The following is a 20,311-nucleotide window of genomic DNA, read 5'->3' as shown; positions in this document are numbered from 1 at the left end:
TGCTGTTTAAATCACATGTCTCAAGGCTAAATAGCACCTGGCATCTTTTCTTTTCACGGTTTGAAAATTTGAAATAGATCTCACAAAGTTTCACACACAAACACGCTCACACACACATTAACACACATCTGTTTCACAAAAAAAAAAAAAAAACCACACAAAATTCTGTATCCATGTTATAGAAACCAGAGGTATAGAAAGCAAAACAAAGACATTATGGCACTGAATTACTTCTCCATACCTTTTGTTTGTAAGTCTCTGAACCATCAGAAATGTAGGGGAAAAAAATTTGAAAACATTTCTACATTGAAATCCCATTGCACTCATTGAATTTGCACTGTCTCTGCATTATAACTACAATATGTCATATTTTGACTTCAATCCTGACCCAGGTAAAGGCATTTCAATGCTGATTTATATTGAGTGGAAACAGAGCTACAGATGAACATGAAGTACAGTGTACAAAATATCTCTTTTCTTTTACATGCTGTATTTTAATTTTTAAGTGGTTGCACATTTCTGGCATATGGGAATACACACAAGTGACTCAAGCCTGATACAGTGTTTCTTAAATTTTCGTAAACTGCATTACAGTGCACTCCTGTTATAACGAACAAGGTTATAACGAAATTCCGGTTATAACGAAGTAAAAATTGGGACAGCAAGATTTTCTGCTCTATGTTTTTTAATGTTGTTTATTTGTTCGGTTATAACAAAATTTTGATATAACGAAAGATAATTGCCGGTCCCAAGGACTTCTTATAATGGGAGTCCACTGTATAACAAAGTCCACTGGACTGCCTGTTTCCTTCATTATGTATAGAAATTTTGTTACACCCAAAAAGTAAAATATACAGTGAATAAAGATATATAGATTATAATTTGGGGACCCAAATTTTTGCTATGTTGTATTGAGAATTTCAATGTAACAGTGTTCACTATAGTGGGAGTGCACTACTTGCTGCTTACCTTTTGATTCTTGGGTAACTTCCCTCGTACAATGTAAAACAATACATTCACAAAAACTTGCCCAAATACCACAATTCGTAAAACTTTATGAGTTCCAAATGCACATTTATTTCGCTAGAGTTGTTGTGAACATTTACAAGTTACATCTTGAAAGTCAGAAAATGGTTTCGTTTTTCATGCTATTGTACACCAACCCCGCCACCGTCACATATGACTATTTCTCCAGTTCACTGGTCCTGATGTCCAAGACATTTATGAGACTCTAGTGCTCCCTACCCCAACCAACCATCGTAATACACTTACAACATCATCATGAGAAAGCATACAAATTACTTTCAGTCCGCCGAGAATGCAACATTCGAAAGACACAAGTTTCGGCAAGCGGCTCAGAATGTGGGAGAGTCGGTGGACGACTTCTGCACTTGCCTCAAATCTCTCGCCACCGCATGCGAATTTGGCAGTGCTCTCGATGACCACATCCGTAACCAATTTCTCAGTAAGTGTCACCCATGCGCTGATGGAGACGAAAAGTGCCCAGGTGAATGTTGCAACCCCTCGCCACAACCACAACTATGATTGTGATCGTTATTAGCAAGACAGTCCCCGTATTTCAAGGCTATTGTAGGGCCAACCAAATGGACACTGATACATGTAAATACTATTGATAATAATGCTTATGAGCGTATTGCATTATGGCTACACTGTATGTGTGTGATACACTTACTTTAATAGTGCTCTTATGTCTGTAGCCTCATACAAAAAAGCATTGTCTGTTCATAATTATGTGAAGAAAGAGATACAGACGTCTAGATACCTACAAATAGAAATATAGAGATCTACAATACTTGCATAGACCTACATTGTGTGTGTTTTTAGTAGAGTCTACTGTGCTTCTTGTGCTCAGAGTCAGTAACTCTTTGGCTGTTGCAGCTTGCCTGGCTTCTAGCTTGGTCTATCAGCCGGTTCCAACATACACAACCATTGGATTGTGTGTGGGTATTGTGGTCTCTTGACATTTGAAGTCTTATAGACAGGTCTAGATATTTTAGAGGTACTGTTTACCATTGGGAGCAGTGATTTAGAAAGTTTTCGAGATACATCTGTATCACATTTGATGCATATGTGTAGGTAAGTTGTATCACAAAACATCCTACCATGTAAAAATTTTGCAATAAGGCTTGAAATGTAAGGAGATATCACTATTTTTCTCATCAAACCATAACTGCACATTTTTGTTATGACTATTGTTCACATTTTGTGTATTTAACAATACTTAACACTAATTATACTGAATCAAATTTTTACATTGGTTGTTTCTATCCCTAACTCATCTTTTAGAACTATTTTGAAGCAATAAAGCTGGGGTTTTGTTTCATCTGCAAATGGTAAGTACTGCCTTTAAAGTTACGATTTTTAGTTTCCTTGAAAATGGAGGAACAAAGAAGTACTAGTCGACAAAGGAGTTCTACAAAAACATTGGTTTAGTCCAGATAAGGTTCAAAGATCTCACAGTGCACCTAGCAGCAGTAAGCTTACAAATGTTTTTTTTTCTTCTTCTTCTTCTTTTTGGATGCTGGAATACCCACTTGGAAAAGAAGTAAGAGTAAGAAGGGAAATACAGGTACTAATGCAGGAAAGAAGTCCATTCCAGTAACAAGAACCACAGCAGAGAGCTTGTCGAACAATCACATCATGGCTACAGCACATGGAGGAGTATGCGGTAGAACACTTTCTAGCACCGACGACAGTATTGAATGTAAGAGATGACAGACCTGGTTCCATATGAGATTCTGCTCTCTGTCATCGTACAAGTTTAGTCTATTCAACAGTATCTTGTGTGCACACTGGTACTGCACAACTTGTGAAGCTAAGGCTCTGGAAGCTGTGAGAACTGATCATATTGTGGAAGAACGATGATGGAAATTCCTAGGAGGAATGTTGAAGAGACTGGACAAACTGGAGGACACGAGTGCCATGAGGGACCAAGGTGGAAGAGTTGTGCAGAAAACTGGAATCTGACATGAAGGATCTAAAAGATACTGGAGGCTTATAGTGACATGCTAGAATCAACTGTTCATTCCGTCATTCAGGAAAAGATAACCTGAAGATTGTGAAAGAGAAAAAAGATGACACAACAAATTCATTTCAGATGATCCGAAGGAGAGGACATATCATGACACAGCTGAAGTCTGTCAGGTTGTGGAGTACCGTGAGGTGGATTTTGATGTAAGGCGTGTGCAGCAGCTCGGAAAGAAGAAATTTGAACTGGATACCGAAACAGAGAAATCCAGACCACGCCCTCTGCTGGTGGAGTTTTCAACCATCGAATCCTACACTGCCACCAAAGCGAAGGCAAGCAAACTGCGATTTGGCTCAAGTGACTTCAAAAACTGTACATTCAACCAGACAGGACAAAGAAGGAACGGGCAGGAAGACGCGAATTGGTCAGTATTCGCGACAAAGTTCGACCCACAACCATGACTGTCGTTGAACGAAAAGGGCACAGGTAATCGAACGCAACAACATGCAGACCATGCGACATCTATGCCGAGTAAAGAAATTGCGTCGATCGCACAATGTTCATATGAGAGGTATGAATTCGATGACGACAGTCGCGGAATTTATAAACCGCCCCCGCTCAATAATCGCCCTATGCACCTCGAACAACCACGGTGATTACTTCAACAACGGCGAGAACCGCAGAGATTCACTTACTATTGCAGTGGACCAATAATGTAAATGTTAACCCCTGTCTTTTGGCCAGTTTACAAATTAGGAATCTGTTCAAATGAATGGGACGAAGAGATAATACATACACATGTAATAATGTTGAGCTATTATATTCACTGATATGTTCCATTGTGTAATGTTGCCCTGCTGTCCTATAGTTTAGTACATGTACTGTAGCGATGGAATGATGTAAGGGAGAGAAATTCAAGCGTTTCAATTATACCTCAAAGCCATAACAGGTGTCATGTCACAGAGAAGGGAGTGAGAGTAGCCCTACACTCAAGCCTCAGGAATGTACGAGGTCAGAAAGGATAGAAGGTCCTTTGTTTTAATGGTCAGTCGAGATTGTGTCGAATTCGGTAGTGAGCCTGTATTGGGGAGAGGTTTTTACTCTCCCAGTGAGAGCTTGTTAAGACATCGGCCAGATAAGACGCACAAAGTTGGTACTGTGGCTGCTCTCATACAGCCGACTGTCATACCCCCAATACAGGTAAGCTAACATAATTCCTCATTATTTGCTGATTATAATTTTCACATGATTATGATCATAAATATATTGTATGTGTTAAGAATATGGTATATCATGTTTCTGTGCTTTTCTCTTCTTATCCTATGCTAGTAATCATAGCGTTAGAACGGCCGAATTCAAGGATGAATTGGAAAAGTTCTTAGCTTCCCAGGGTAAAACATTAGAAGATCTTACAACATCCCTGGGGATAAAACCCACAACGAAAAAAGCCCCCTATAGATTCCAGTCCTGCCCCAACCACAGTTCCTGAATCTATCGTGAGGCATGTTGTGTCGTCGTCTTCAGTCAATAGGCGGCGCCTGCAGATATTCTCCGGGAAACTTCCTGTCCCCAATGGGGAATTAGATTTTGACACGTGGAGACGGCTGGCTCAGCAGCTGGTGGACGACACCGACTTGTCGGAGCCCGAAAAGCTGTCAAGGATTGTGGAGGCCCTCCTTCCCCCGGCAAGCAAGGTTGTCTGGGCTTTAGGGCCAGACGTCGTTTCCCATTGATCTGTTACAATTGCGGGGAACCGGGACATCGCATCGATCAATGCACCAATGAGACGAATCCTACGATGGTCCAAAAGAAAATGGCAGAGAGGTTTGCGGGTCAGGGAAACGGCCAAGGGCAGATGTAAAGGGACGTACTTATGCCCATAAAGTTTCAGGAAGTCCCACTCAACCAACTCAGGAGGCAAACAACCGGTATTCAGGAGCCAAAGGAAGGCAGGTTCCAGATGGCGTCATTGGAGACCAGCCTATCATGACTGTCTTCATTCAAGGTCATAGGTCGAGATGTCTCCTAGATACCGGATCACAAGTCACCTGCATCAGTGATGCATTCCGCAGGAGATACCTGCCTACCCTAGCGGTGAAGCCCCTCTCAGACCTGAGAGTAGTAGGTGCGGCAGGCCAGGAAGTCCCCTACCAGGGTTACGTAGAACTCCACCTTAGGTTCCCATCAGAGTCTGCAGGCAAAGAGATTGAGGGCATGATGCTGGCTTTGATATGCCCAGGAACTCAGGTAAGGGGCGACGTCCCTTTCCTTGTGGGGACTAACACCAGTACAGTGCACGGAATGCTACATCGATGCAGGACGGAAGGAGGGCGCCAATTCCTTCATACAAACAGCGTGGATAGTGCATGGACCACAGTTCTGAATGACGCCCTATCTTCAGGCTTGGGGGTGTTGGGAGTGGTGAGATCTTCGCGGAAATCACCAACTCTCATCATGCCCGGCCAAGAATTGATAGTCTCGGGCCACTTCCGAAACAGGAAGCGGGAAGAGGGTGAGGTGCTTATTGAGCCATTCAGTTCTACGGAACAGCCAGAAGGCCTTTCAGTAAGGGACAGCATTACCAGCCTGCCAAAGGGATTGACAGTCAAGGTCAAGGTCATTGTGGTGAACACTTCACCCGAAGTTCAAGTTGTACCCCCCAGGTGCCGCCTTGCCACAGTCAGTCACATCACTAAAATATCACCGGTCACCGAATTGCCCAATGAAGAGATGTTTGATATCTGACCTCCAGTTTTGAAGGGTCTCCACTCTCCGAGGAGAAGAAATCACAGGTCCAGCAAAAACTGCAGTCATACAGAGACGTGTTCTCCCATAGTGACTTGGACATTGGCTGTACTGGTGCGGTGAAGCACAGGATTAACCTCTCCGATGAGACCCCTTTCCGTGAAGAAAATCGACGGATATTGCCCTCTGACTACAAGGACACCCGAACCCATCTGAAGGACCATCTGAAAGAAAAGGGAATCATCAGAGAGTCAGAGAGCCCATTCGCTTCCCCCATTGTTCTGGTCTGGAAGAAAAATGGGGATCTACGCTTGTGTATAGACTACCGTAAACTTAACAACAAAACTATCAAGGACCAGTATTCCATTCCCCGTATCGAGGACACACTCCACTCTATGAACGGCCCAAAAAGGTTTTCCTGCCTAGATCTGAAGTCTGGTTATTATCAGGTGGAACTTGCAGAGGAAGATAAGCACAAGTCAGCGTTCTGGTGTCCCTTAGGGTTTTATGAGTTCAATCGCATGCCTCAGGGAATTACCAATGCACCAGCAACGTTTCAACATTCAATGGAAAAGTGCATGGGGGATCTCCATCAGAAGGAAGTGTTCATCTACCTTGATGATATCATCGTGTTTGCTAGTACCGAGGAGGAACATGAACTGCGTCTAATCCGCGTCCTTGATCGCCTGCGGGAGTACGGGTTGAAGCTGAGCTTGGAGAAATGTCAGTTCTTTCAGTCGAGAGTGAAGTGTCTGGGACATGTCATTTCGTCAGAAGGGGTAATGACAGACCCTGCAAAGATTGAAACCGTACATTCCTGGGCCGTGCCGACAACCGTAAAAGAACTCAAATCCTTCCTCGGGTTCACTGGCTATTACAGACGATTCATCAAAGGATACTCGTCAATAGCAAGACCATTGAATACATTGACCACCGGCTGTGACGTACGCCAGAAACACAGGGAAAAGACAAGTTAGAGAAGTGACCCGACCGCAAGGAACCCAACCGCACCCTTTGGACCAGCGTGGACCCCTGAGTGCCAAAATGCTTTCGACACGTTGAAAGAGAAACTCACGACATCCCCAGTCCTAGGGTTTGTAGATTACAAGAAACCCTTTGTGCTACATACTGATGCCTCAGGCACAGGCCTTGGTGCAGCTCTATGCCAAGAAGAAGACAGGAAGCTTCATGTCATCGCTTACGCTAGCAGGGGCCTGAGCAAAAGCGAGTTAAATTTTACTATCCAGCATACAAGTGGGAATTTTTGGCCCTGAAGTGGGCAATTACCGAAAAATTCCGGGATTACTTGTATGGGACGAAATTTACTGTGGTCACCGACAGTAATCCGCTCACTTATCTCATGACGACAGCCAAGCTCAACGCTACCGGCCATCAATGGTTAGCCGCCGTGGCAAACTTCGATTTCAGAAGTACTTCAGAAGTAATAAAGTCTAAACCTAATAAAGTCAGTCACACTCATATTAATTTCTGCTTATTAATTTATTGTTGTATGAAGTAAATCTCCTGTTGAGTAAACAAAACCCGAACTGGACCAGGTTAGATCAAAACCTGCGACATAAATATCTGCTAATAATTGTGGAACTGAAAAGAAAAGAGGACTCAGAAACGCAAACATTCAAAATGTGTTGAACTGTAATAAGAAACAGCGAAACATGTTGAACTGTTGGACTGTAAAAAGAAGCAAAAAAAAAATGTTTTGAATTGATAACACCCGAACTATATGTACAGGTACAGAGTGATATGTGTATCGTTTAGCTCATTAGTACTGTCTGTCAAACTTGAAAATACACTTCCCGATCTCTGTTTTCATCTATATTGTGCAAACCGTCCAAATTATTCTTCAAGCCTTTCACCTGACTTCTAGTCTAAAAAAAAAAAACAAAAAAAAAACAGACTTTGTGCTGATCGAAATGTGCAGTAAGCCTTTATAAGCTGTGTACTACACTCACAGACTGAGTTATGATAAGTAATCATGATTCCTGTTTTCATGCTTGAAATTCACGTTGCATTGCTCATGTAACACGACTTTCATTTGTACATCATCATATTCCTTGAAATGTTCACAATTGTGTTGGAAAAGGTACCTTCGTTAAATAGCAGAACAAGCAATGCAGTTTTTTTACTCTCCATTTCTGAATTTGCCTTCTATCTTCCATCGTACATCTATACACTATCTCCTGTTTCTATGGTTATGATACCATGCGTGTTTGCGATACAACTTTGTTCTTACCAGATTCAAATATGCAGATTTCGTATGATAAAGCTCATGAAGTATATTATGATGTACTGATTTTATATTCAAAAGTTGATGTCGGATTCTCATTGACATAAATATCAACACATGGATTTTAGCTTGTCTCATGCTTCACTATTCCACTGGAGTTTAGCATGCAGAACGTACTTGTTTCGGTTAATCACGAACTTATTTTTGCTTGAGAATCACTCAAGACTGCATTCCAATTATTTCTATGTCTATTACTCTTTCTAGACTCTAGCTATCTTTTCTCTCTTAGACAACGGAAGTCACATGTTTCTTTTCCAAGAAGGAAAGGGATATTGTGTCTGTGCAAGTTTCATATTGTGTCTATGTGATGTAGCTGTAAATAACATGTATCATTCATTTCATAGTCATTCTTCCCAGACACTACATCCATCTCACAGCCACCCTTCCTCAGTCAAGCTCCTTATCAGTTCTCTGGTTTCTGTCTCTGGTCAAGATCAACTTATTTTCCGACATGCTGATAAATCACAATTCCCACTTCCTTTCTGCTCAGTCTGTCATTCTGTCCTCACCACATCTCATATGTAAGTAATGTGTACTTCATAAATGTAAACAACCACCGGAAAGTCGGTGGAAAGTGTTCTGTTAACACCTGAGATACAGTGTAAATGTGTTAGAATATAATGGGGAACATTTGAATGAAGAAAGACACTTGCATTTTCATTCTAACAAGAAGCAGTCATGCCTCAATCATTTTCTGACTGAGTTTGAGCATCTAATACATTGTACACGCCCACAAACATTAAAGTCAGCGAACTCAAAAGAAAACAAGGTGAAGGAGGGGGAGCTTGGATAATACATGGAAATAGGATTGTCAGGAAAGGGGACCCAAAGCCCTAACGTGGAAAGGATCTTGTCCCCAACAAGGGAGGCCAGCCCTTTTGAGCAGAGTAGTAGTACAGAAGACATGCAACATAGCGTAAATAGTCCACAGCCACACAACCCATGCTGCAACTGCGTTATCACATGTCACACACCACGTGATCCCAAATGTCCCGCTCATGGGAAGTCCGGCACTAAATGTAACAAGGTGGGTCATTACGCTCGTATGTGCTCTGGAGGGAGATCACAGTGAGCAGGGTTTGGCTGACGACGCATATAACATCAGAACCAACTCCGCAGGTAACTCACGGCTTTCAAACATTGACATCATGATAAACAAAGAGTCTGTCAAACTGATCATCAACTCCGGCACATCTACTAATCTCATGAACAGTGCAACCTACGGCAACTTTCTGAGCTAACCTCTGCACAACTTTTGGGGAGAAATAAAGAAAAAAAAAAAGAAAGAATCCGTACAGATACAGAAGGTGATCTGAGAGGATACTCGGATCACCTAAAAACAGACTTTGTGCTGATCGAAATGTGCAGTAAGCCTTTATAAGCTGTGTACTACACTCACAGACTGAGTTATGATAAGTACTCATGATTCCTGTTTTCATGCTTGAAATTCACGTTGCATTGCTCATGTAACACGACTTTCATTTGTACATCATCATATTCCTTGAAATGTTCACAATTGTGTTGGAAAAGGTACCTTCGTTAAATAGCAGAACAAGCAATGCAGTTTTTTTACTCTCCATTTCTGAATTTGCCTTCTATCTTCCATCGTACATCTATACACTATCTCCTGTTTCTATGTTTATGATACCATGCGTGTTTGTGATACAACTTTGTTGGTACCAGATTCAAATATGCAGATTTCGTATGATAAAGCTCATGAAGTATATTATGATGTACTGATTTTATATTCAAAAGTTGATGTCGGATTCTCATTGACATAAATATCAACACATGGATTTTAGCTTGTCTCATGCTTCACTATTCAATTGGAGTTTAGCATGCAGAACGTACTTGTTTCGGTTAATCACGAACTTATTTTTGCTTGAGAATCACTCATGACTGCATTCCAATTATTTCTATGTCTATTACTCTTTCTAGACTCTATCTTTTCTCTCTTAGACAACGGAAGTCATGTGTTTCTTTTCCAAGAAGGAAAGGGATATTGTGTCTGTGCAAGTTTCATATTGTGTCTATGTGATGTAGCTGTAAATAACATGTATCATTCATTTCATAGTCATTCTTCCCAGACACTACATCCATCTCACAGCCACCCTTCCTCAGTCAAGCTCCTTATCAGTTCTCTGGTTTCTGTCTCTGGTCAAGATCAACTATAGTAATCTTCCGACATGCTGATAAATCACAATTCATTCCCACTTCCTTTCTGCTCCCCCTGCCATTTTGTCTTCACCACATCTCATAATGTAAGCGATGTGTACAAATGTGACCCGCTACAACAAAAGGATCCTAAAGTCGCTGACGGGTGAGTCGAGAAAATCGAGTTTGAAGTCAGATCACCAAAATCTGTCAAAACGTTTGGATTTCTGTTTTTACATAATTTTGTAGTCTAATGTATCTTCTATCATCTGCCGAAATTTCAAAGCTAAATGATCAAAGGAAAGGTCTGAAAATAGCATTTTTCTGGGCCATGATTGGCTCGCCCGTCAGCGACTTTAGGATCCTTTTGTTGTAGCGGGTCACAATGTAAACAACCACCGGAAAGTAAGTGGAAAGTGTTTTGTAAACACCTGAGATACAGTGTACATGCGTTGAAATATATTGGGGGACATTGAATGAAGAAAGACACTTGCATTTTCATTCTAACAAGAAGCAGTCATGCCTCAATCATTTTCTGACTGAGTCTGAACATCTAATACACGCCCACAAACATAAAAGTCAGCAAACTCAAAAGAAAACGGGGTGAAGGAGGGGAGCTTGAATAATACGTGGAAATAGGATTGTCAGGAAAGGGGACCCGAAGCCCCAACATGGAAAGGATCCTGTCCCCAACAAGGGAGGCCAGCCCTTATGAGCAGAGTAGTAGCACAGAAGACACGCAACATAGCATTTATAGTCCACAGCCACACAACCTGTGCTGCAACTGCGTTATCACATGTCACACACCACGTGATCCCAAATGTCCCGCTCATGGGAAGTCCGGCAATAAATGTAACAAGGTGGGTCATTACGCTCGTATGTGCTCTGAAGGGAGATCACAGTGAGCAGGGTTTGGCTGACGACGCATATAACATCAGAACCAACTCCGCAGGTAACTCACGGCTTTCAAACTTCGACGTCATGAAAAACAAAGAGTCTGTCAAAACTGATCGTCAACTCCAGCACATCTACTAATCTCATGAACAGTGCAACCTATGGTAGGACGAGAGTCTGTGATCACAACCGAAGGAAATGCCTCATGAATGCCTCTTTGGAGACCAACATGGCATAAGAGCAAGAAGAACCCCATATCTTTACAAAATGAAGCGTTAATTGTGTCTTGAGCCTGCAAAGTTCCTCAACTTGAAGATTCGGTTGTTTTTTCAAATTGTTGCTTTAGACATTTTATACATGTCCTCAATGCCCTTTGATTATTGAAGTATTTTGCCATTTCTATTTCTTTCTTTTTTTTTTATTTCTACAAGCTGTGTCTCAAGATTAAGAGAAACAGCTTTTTTGCAAGTTCACAAGTGTGAGAACACACTTTGTCACTCCAATTCTGGAATTCCCAACTTATAGTCAAAAGGACTAAGCCCATTAAATTGTCTTTCACTGCAATTAGAATGTTTATGTTCTTATATTTGTTGTAAAATCTCCTGTTTAATAAATGATCCCATACTGGGCCAGGTTAGTTCAAACCTGTGACATTAGCATTCGTGGTTCATTGGTTTCAGTCAAGAAGTATCCACTGGGTAACTGTATAGAGGCACGTCAAATGGCTTCAGGTAGTGGTATGACTTCAGTCTGGGACTTGGGTCTCTGCCAGAAGTTTGTTGGATTCCGAACACTTCAGTCCATTTTACCATCCACACATTAAGTCCACTTTCATGGTGGGTGACTGGAGGGAGATTCTGGAAATGAGAAGCGTATGAAGTCCACCTCGATGTCAACTGACGAGTGCTTGTGGAATTTGTACGATGATGGTAAATCAAAGCGGAGCTCTGTTGGCAAGACCAAATGGCATATACAAATGAGTGAGAAATTTCGAAAATGTTTCTCTACAGAGCGAAATGAAAAAAAAAATGTCACCTCCCAGTTTGTAAGTTTTTTGTTTTGCCCTAAACTAAAAGTTCATTGACCCCTGTCTGTGACCTTTAACCTTGAGATGAACTTCCACTCCCCAAGGGACATCTACCATCCAAGTTTGGTCACAAACAAACATAGGGATCAAAAGCTATAAGCCATAATCGAAACACGCCGTAAAAACTTAACATTGGGCCCTAAAAGTTTGTTGACTCCTGTCTGTGACCTTTGACCTAGTGGTGACCTTCAACTTCCCAAGGGACATCTACCACCCAAGTTTGGTCACAAACGGATATATACATCAAAAGTTATGAGCCATGATCGAAACGCGCCATAAAAACTTAACGTTGGGCCCTTAAAGTTCATTGACCACTGCCTGTGACCTTTGACCTTGAGGTGACATTCATGTTTGGTAAAATGTGTAACTTTGCATAACCACTCTTCCCTCCAAGTTTGATTGAAATTGAAGTCCTCAGTAGAGAGTTATTCAAGTTTTTGTAGCGTTACGGACGGACGACGGGCGGACGACGGACAGACGGACAGACGTCGCAGGCGATCCCTTAGTCTCCCCGCACCTCCGGTGGGCTCGACAAAATTTACTGCAAGCATTGTGACTTCCATTAACTGCAAATTCTTCATGAAATCAGGCACAAATGAGAGAATGAATGTGATAATCTGTGTGTGAGATATTTATCATACCTTCCCCACAAACATACTGAATTTCAATAAAACAATGATTTAGAGAAAAGGGAATGAGCCACATTCATCTGAAGGGTCTCAAATTGCTTGTCCTATAAGGATGTGGTCCAAGAGTAGAAGAATCCTTCGAATAATTATACACTCAGTACCTCCACAACAATAAATCTGAGTCGACTTACCAGCCAGGACCTCTATATTGACTCCCCACTGCGCAGCCTTCTTCTTGATATGCTAAATAGATAGATAAATAAATCATACAGCACAATGCATATCACTTCAGTATCAAGTGGAAGTGTGTGACTGACTCCCAATACACATTGTACTCATTGATTTGTTTATGAAATCTTTTGTTTTTGTTGCAACCGATCAACTTTTGACAAATTAGGGATCAAAATGAGAGAAATATTGAACTAGATGTCAGATGAATTATTTGCGATTACTTGTTGATAAATATCACCTGGAAACCGAGCGTACATATCTAGTACACCAAAGAAAAAAGTTTCAAGCATATCGGCACAAGCAAAACATGATTTACCTACAGTGATAATGTATATTGCGTCACTTACACGAAACAGCATCAAGCTAAATGTAATGTACTGTCCCCTCATTAACAAGGAAAAGTAGAAATTACGCGGTGCGTAATATATGTCCCCGCCTGAAGTAGCATTTTGTAGCAAAATGTACAATATAGGTAAAAAATCAAGGTCAAAGGTCAAAGAAGTCAAAGGTCAATATTCTGTGTAGAAGTTTTGAAGCCCTCACCTAGTGCCATCACATAAAGCAAACGGAATCGAAATCGGGTAAGAAATGGCGAAGGAGTAGCATTTTGTAGCAAAATGTACAACAAAATGTAGGTCAAAAATTAAGGTCAAAGGTCAAAGAAGTCAAAGGTCAAAATTCTGTGTAGAAGTTTTGAAGCCCTCACCTAGTGCCATCACATAAAGCAAACAATCGAAATCGGGTAAGAAATGGCGAAGGAGTAGCATTTTGTAGCAAAATGTACAATACAGGTCAAAAATCAAGGTCAAAGGTCAAAATTCTGTGTACAAGTTTTGAAGCCCTCACCTAGTGCCATCACATAAAGCAAACGGAATCGAAATCGGGTAAGAAATGGCGAAGGAGTAGCATTTTGTAGCAAAATGTACAATACAGGTAAAAAATCAAGGTCAAAGGTCAAAGAAGTCAAAGGTCAAAATTCTGTGTACAAGTTTTGAAGCCCTCACCTAGTGCCATCACATAAAGCAAACGGAATCGAAATCGGGTTAGAAATGGCGAAGGAGTAGCATTTTGTAGCAAAATGTACAATATAGGTCAAAGGTCAAGGTCAAAGGTCACGACTGAAATTCTGTGTAGAAGTTTCAAAGCTCCCATGTAGTGCTATCATATAAAGCAAACAGAATCAAAATTGGCTCATAAATGACAGAGAAGTAGCAAATTGAAGATTTTGATCACACACGGATGCACACGCGGACGGACGGACACACGGACGGACGGACACACGGACGGACGGACACACGGACGGACACACGGACACACACACGTACGGAGCCCGTTTCATAGTCCCCTGCTCGAACTCGTTCAGCGGGGACAATAATACTGTAGCATGTTCTTATTGTGGCATATACGTTTCTTAGCCACAGTCTATGTACTTGTTTGTAATGTATTGATTATGATGTATCATACCAATGTGCCTGTATATAACATATGAATATGTGTATTCTATTGTTGAGTAATAATGTGGCAGGAGCGCTGCACTATTTGAGGCGCGCCTCTTTGTGCGTTTTCTGAGCGCGTCACGCTCATTTTTGCAGCATTGTTGTCTTGTTGCTAAGGCGTGGGATTCTGCCAATGCATTGGTTTGCAGACATTTTTTTAAGAGATAGATACTTACTTACTTACTTACTTACTAGACAGGAGATAACCATTGCTTGATAAACTTGCACGGAGAGAACTGTGTGAATTTATTCAATTGTTTGCCGAACTTTTTGCTAAAAACATGCTGTATCAAAACAAGGTTCTTCTGGAGCAGCTTATTTCTGTCTACTTATAGACTCCTTTTTCCTGTCATCGTTCAGTGACTCGGTTTTTCTTCAGAGACAGTTTTTACACCTCCTCAGTTTAGTCGCTACCCGAACTCTCCAGACTGTTTCATCGCTACCAGAACTTCATCATCTCTGCGAACTCTCCTGACTCTTTCAGCGCTACCAGAACTTCAACATCCTTGGTTTCCGGCTACCAGGACATCCCTTTCTATCTCCTCATCAAAGACTTCACAGATTATCGCAACATCTCCCTGAACTCTCCTGATTGTTCGTATACATTCAAGAATTATCTCAATAGTCACGGCAACATGTAACTCTAATTTAATTGCCTTATTTTGGTTATAATACGTACACAGGTCAAAGTAATCTAACTTGACGAGTGTATATTGAAGTTGTTTATAATCAAAGAGAAGTGTATTAGATTTATTTCTTTTCCCAATATAAGTATCAAATCCTCATTTTTTTTGTCATTGATTTCAAACAAATATAATTTCAAGTTCCGGATAAGAAATTTACTGAAGAGTTTTACTTTTCAAATAATAAAAGAACATAATTGATTATTTAATTAATTTCCTTTTAGTTTACATTTGTATTTGTGTTGTCTCAACCGATCTTTTATATAAAGTACGTTTTTGGAAGTAATACACGCAAGAATATATTATATTTATTGACCGATTCGGGTTCGTTGAGGGCAGCAGACATTTCATGGCACTGTGCACAGCCATAGTGGGTGTCTCAGCCGACCCCCCCTGCTCTCCCCCACCCCGGGCAACATGTTTATCGCGCACTTGTAACAAAGGTTCGCGCACTAAGCAAGCATTCGCACATTCAGTACGAGACGCCCATTGGCTACAGCAGCTTTTCATTCTGCGAGCGTGCTAATGTAGGGAGAGGGGTGGGGAATGGGAAGGGGGGGTCGGCTGAGACACCCACTATGGCTGCGCCCATGCCAAAAATGCACATAGCGCGTCACAGAATCGGTCAATATACTGTAGTTAAAATCCTCCCCAATACAATCATACAATGTATCCCATTTTGCACTATCAAAACTGATAATTTACTGGATAGCAACAGTAAAAAATATATAAATAAATGAATAAGTATTTCTAGATCAGTATCCAACTCAGCAATAAAAATTTAGCTCACCTCTCTTGTTGATGTCTTATGGAGGGAATAGACAGACTTCTTTGCCATCTCAAGACCAAGCTTGACAAACTGCATGTCAATACCTGTGTAAAAACCAGCACATCACAAGAATAAGATACTCTCTTTTAAAAGAATGTGACATAAATGCACATCTCACAAATTCAGTGCAACAATACCAGAAAGCTTATCACCAGCAAGACTTTACCCCTGCTGTCAAAGACATGTTAACTGCACAATGGCCAACCATCTGATTCTTTTTGCTATTAAGTGTGTCATCTGGACTTTCTTTTCCCCTTTTTGAATGTGGTACCATATGCTGTGTAGTTTGTTCTATCAAATGAAATTATGCACTACTTTCTCAGTGACAACTCAGGTCATGTCTCTTAAATTGTTCCATCATCTGCTGACACAGCTGTCATTTATCAGCTTCATTTTAGGGAGAAATATCAATTTAAAATACTGATGAGACATCAAACCCATAACTTCTTCTGCTAGGAGAGTATGGAACAAGAAAAAGAAAAATATTCAATTTTTCCTAATATCTTGCATAACACGGACACTGAAACAAGCAGTATCATAAATCACAAATGAGAGAACAGATTGGGCAGTAAGCATTCATACAGACGATTGGAAGTTTTGTGTAAAAGTTCCAAGAAAATACACTAAACAAATCAACAACTTTCTGGTTAAAAAGCACACTAGGATGTACAATCATGCCATTTGTTACCATGACAAGATTCTACACACCTTTGTTGTGCTTCGTTCCAAATGGTGGGTTCATGATGACCGTGTCCAGTTTCTTCTGCCACATGCTCGGTGGAACCGTGGTCAGATCACACTGGACAGTGTCCACGTTGGTCAGTTCAAACTCATCACAGTTTTGCCGGCATATCTCCAAGGCATCGGCATCGATGTCAAACCCTATACAGAGCCTGCATCATAACGAAGGAAAGAGGGTGAAAAGCAATTTGCATGCTACTATGTTTGCTAAACATTGAATTTGCTCACTAAAACCACTCCATTTCATCTTCCACTCTATTGCCTTTTTAAAAAAACTTACTATTGTTTATATCAACTGTCTTTCTAAAATTCCTGTTTATTTCTAGTAGAATTCATAAAGTATGTTTAATACCATTGTAAGAAATAAAAACTGAAATGACACAACACTGAAAGAATTACAAGCCTATTCACATGAAATACTCACATTGACTTGAAAATAAAAGAAGGGTTGGTTTTTTTTAAAGTCTCTCTAGCTATGGAGATGAGAAGTTCACTGAGAAACAGTGAACTTCAGGGATGAGCATTGGTCAGTTTATACATGACCTTCACATTGAATGTTTCAACCTGGGCTTTCATATCATCAAATGTGACACAGCAAGTCCAGTGTAAAACCAAAAACTCATCAGAGAAAAAGTTTTGTGCATCATTTGTGCTGTGTGCTTGAAGATGAGAAAAAAATGCATCCACTGTCAGAAACATCATACCACATACCCTCATCTCGTTGCTGAACAGGCTTTAGAAGCACTGTAGTTTTGATTACTGTAAAAGTGGAAACTTTTGAGGTGTTGAAATTTTCGTGCATTTCGTGCAACCAGAAGCTCGCGCGAAAATAAAAGCATGCGAATATTTTTGTGCGGGTGTGCTATATGTTCCAGTAGTTGATGTCTTGATTCCGCGGAATTAAAAACATGCGAAACTTTTCTAACCCGGCCAAGCGCGAAAAATTAGTCACGTGAAAATATCCACTTTTACAGTAGTTTAGTTTATTGATGTGAGCATCTATGGGAAACATCAAGAAAGACAAGCCTACTGCTCAAGGGGATAGATACTGTACATCCAACCAACCCTCCGACCATCCACCCATCTTCCTACCCTGCCTCCAACATGGCTGCTCCAACGCTGAGGATCCCACAGCCACATCCAAAGTCTCCTATCAGACACCCACTGATCTCCCCGTAGCTGGATTCTATGGTGTGCAGCATACGGGCTGGACAGAGAGAGGGAGAGTGGAGAGAGAGTTCGGATTCATTAGTCATCACTAAAGTAAGTCTTATTAGTTAGGACACAGAAACTAACTGAACACGTGTACGTGTTTGCCTAGCCCGACCAGATGCCGTAAGAAGCACTTGTGTATGGCAACAGGGCTGTGTATAGTTAATGTTTGCCTTGCTTTGGCTTGGGCAGGACAGCACTATGTAAATAATATCATCAATAAGTAAATTTAGTCAACTGCCTTGTCAAGCTTATTAAAATGGAAAGTTGAAGTCTAACTTGTTTGATGAAATAACAAGAGAAGGGCTTACATCAATGTAAATAAGCACTGAATTGATCAGTGTTTTACTAAAAAGCCACGATGAAAAATCATGTGCGTAATTCTAACTCGAGCAGGATTCGAACCCAAGCCAAGACCTCCTGCTCTCCAGACAGGCGTCATCTCCACTAAATCTAGCTCTAGACCAGCAAGCTCTGAGTCAGAGAGTTGGTAAATAAGCAAAAATGGTTGTATAATTTATAGACAAAGACAGTTCTGAAGCTCAAATACATTTTCTCATACATGTATGGAGGTGTATCCTGTTACCGAACGATTTTTATCTAATTTCTCCAGACGGGCAACATTATGCTTGAATTTACCTAAAGATCTCCCAGAAGATAATTAAAATTCTGATGAATTTAGCTGTATCAGTATTATTTGAAAACTAAGCCACGCACTTAACAAAATCTGTATTTCAAATAACCCTTCCACAAAAACCGTGTCTTTTTACCGACGCAAATCGTATTGTATTTACCGAACATGCCCTCTCTGTATGGGGAAATTTAGGCATTGCATTTTCGGTCAATGTTATTAACGCAGAATAACAAACATCAACATTTCAGTGATTATTACTAAAATTTTCTGTTTTTTGCTGCAGTTTAGCAATTTTCTGCGCCGGCCTCCCTTGTGAGATAACAGCGCGTGCGTTGTGCTATGGATGCGCGCGTATACGAGTTGTTTTAACGGGCTTCCATTGAAAATGTACGCGTTCGGTAATAGGATACTGTTCGGTAATAGGATACCTGCCTATACTAACTGTTACATAACAGTGTGTATTAACACGTTAAACAGTCGTTAACTACACGCAGCGCTGGCGACAGCACAGTGTCTGGTCAGGCTAAACGGTCGTTAGAGAGAGGTTCTAATTGTATTGGAATCAATGATAGGGCAAAAATCAATCAAGAATTTATCATCACATTCATCACACCATGGTGTACATGCATAATACATCACCTAGAACTAGAAGCTGCAGCACGCCAGCAGCTCTAACATTAGCACAGCTCAGTAGCAGTATTTTTACCGGTAAAAATAAAAAGGCTTGTCACAAACGCAAGTTTGCATATGTGGGACTGTTATGTAGCTTTTAGTTACCACGAGGATCTGTAGTACCTGCAATGTGCGGCCGCGTTGGATACTGTTCAAGTAAGATTTTCGGTTCGTCGAAGACATCTACTTGCTGCAAATAGCCTTCGAATTCCTTGAGCTTCATTTTTGCTTCAAGTAAATACTCCGGGTTCGGTTCGGACGAACTAGTGCCGTAGTGGTCTCTGCTCCGTACGACATCTGACGCATCGGTTTCCGGTTAGCGGTCCTGGCCGAGAGCGGTACCGGCAAGCTCCGGCGGGCGCCTTGCTTGCGCCGGGGTCCGTTGTCGCGTGTACGTGTCGCGTCCACTGCTCCATCACATGCACAACACTGGTGGAAGGAGGGGAATCGCAGTGAAGTGGCATTGAAAACATCCTGTTTTAGATACAAAATTTGACGTCTTTCTGGTAAGTCACATTGGTTTTCAGCATTGATTGTACATTTATGATGAATTAACCGCTTAGGCTTTAGCATAGAATCAATGGTTAGTTATGTCTAGTTATTCTCATGTCGAAATAATTTACAGTAATTTACTCGCGCTTAGTCCCTGACGTTATGTTTCGTGTTCCTTCGTGAAATTTGAAGTGTAGGCTTGAATTCCATACAATATCGACGCTAAAGTTCTGACATCCATGTAGCATCTATATCTCTCGAATTCCCCTGAACTAGAAACCTAGGGCATTAGGCTGTAAGCAAGTTTCTGACAAATTCTGTTATCAACATTAAAGCAGATAGATAAGATGGGACAGCCAGCTTCATTCAGAATTCAGCATAACGTAAACGTTAAATCTAGCATTGCTACTAAATGCTAGAAATGCTTGTACATAGTACACTCTACAGCACTTGTAAATTAATTAAATTGTGATTGTGGTGATGGCTGATTATGATGCAAGGGGTGCCGGTGATTTTAT

At 41.0% G+C, this 20,311-nt stretch overlaps 1 protein-coding gene across 1 annotated transcript; it reads right to left on the bottom strand.

The window, feature by feature from the left end:
- Positions 1 to 11,918: 11,918 nt before the first annotated feature.
- On the bottom strand, positions 11,919 to 19,547 carry LOC139723930 (rRNA N(6)-adenosine-methyltransferase METTL5-like). Its single transcript, XM_071635131.1, has 6 exons — positions 19,425 to 19,547; positions 17,876 to 17,990; positions 16,751 to 16,935; positions 16,004 to 16,086; positions 12,995 to 13,046; positions 11,919 to 12,034 (listed from the first exon to the last, which is right to left on the bottom strand). Exons 1-6 carry the CDS (start codon positions 19,522 to 19,524, stop codon positions 11,919 to 11,921), a joined length of 651 nt encoding a protein of 216 aa, XP_071491232.1. The 5' UTR covers positions 19,525 to 19,547.
- Between the last annotated feature and the right edge of the window lie 764 nt (positions 19,548 to 20,311).

The sequence above is a fragment of the Diadema antillarum genome, unplaced genomic scaffold (genome assembly GCF_040938485.1).
Source record: "Diadema antillarum isolate AM-2024a unplaced genomic scaffold, OU_Dant_1.0 scf00000203, whole genome shotgun sequence".
Taxonomy (NCBI): Eukaryota; Metazoa; Echinodermata; class Echinoidea; order Diadematoida; family Diadematidae; genus Diadema; species Diadema antillarum.
This window is presented reverse-complemented; position numbering and strand designations above follow the sequence as displayed.

Coding starts and splice junctions, on each gene's coding strand:
- LOC139723930 (XM_071635131.1), bottom strand. CDS start 19,524: ATGAAGCTCAAGGAATTCGAAGGCTATTTGCAGCAAGTAGATGTCTTC. Junction 13,047..16,003: donor ATAAGACATCAACAAGAGAG/GTGAGCTAAATT, acceptor CTATCTATTTAG/CATATCAAGAAGAAGGCTGC. Junction 12,035..12,994: donor CAATATAGAGGTCCTGGCTG/GTAAGTCGACTC, acceptor TCTTGCCAACAG/AGCTCCGCTTTGATTTACCA.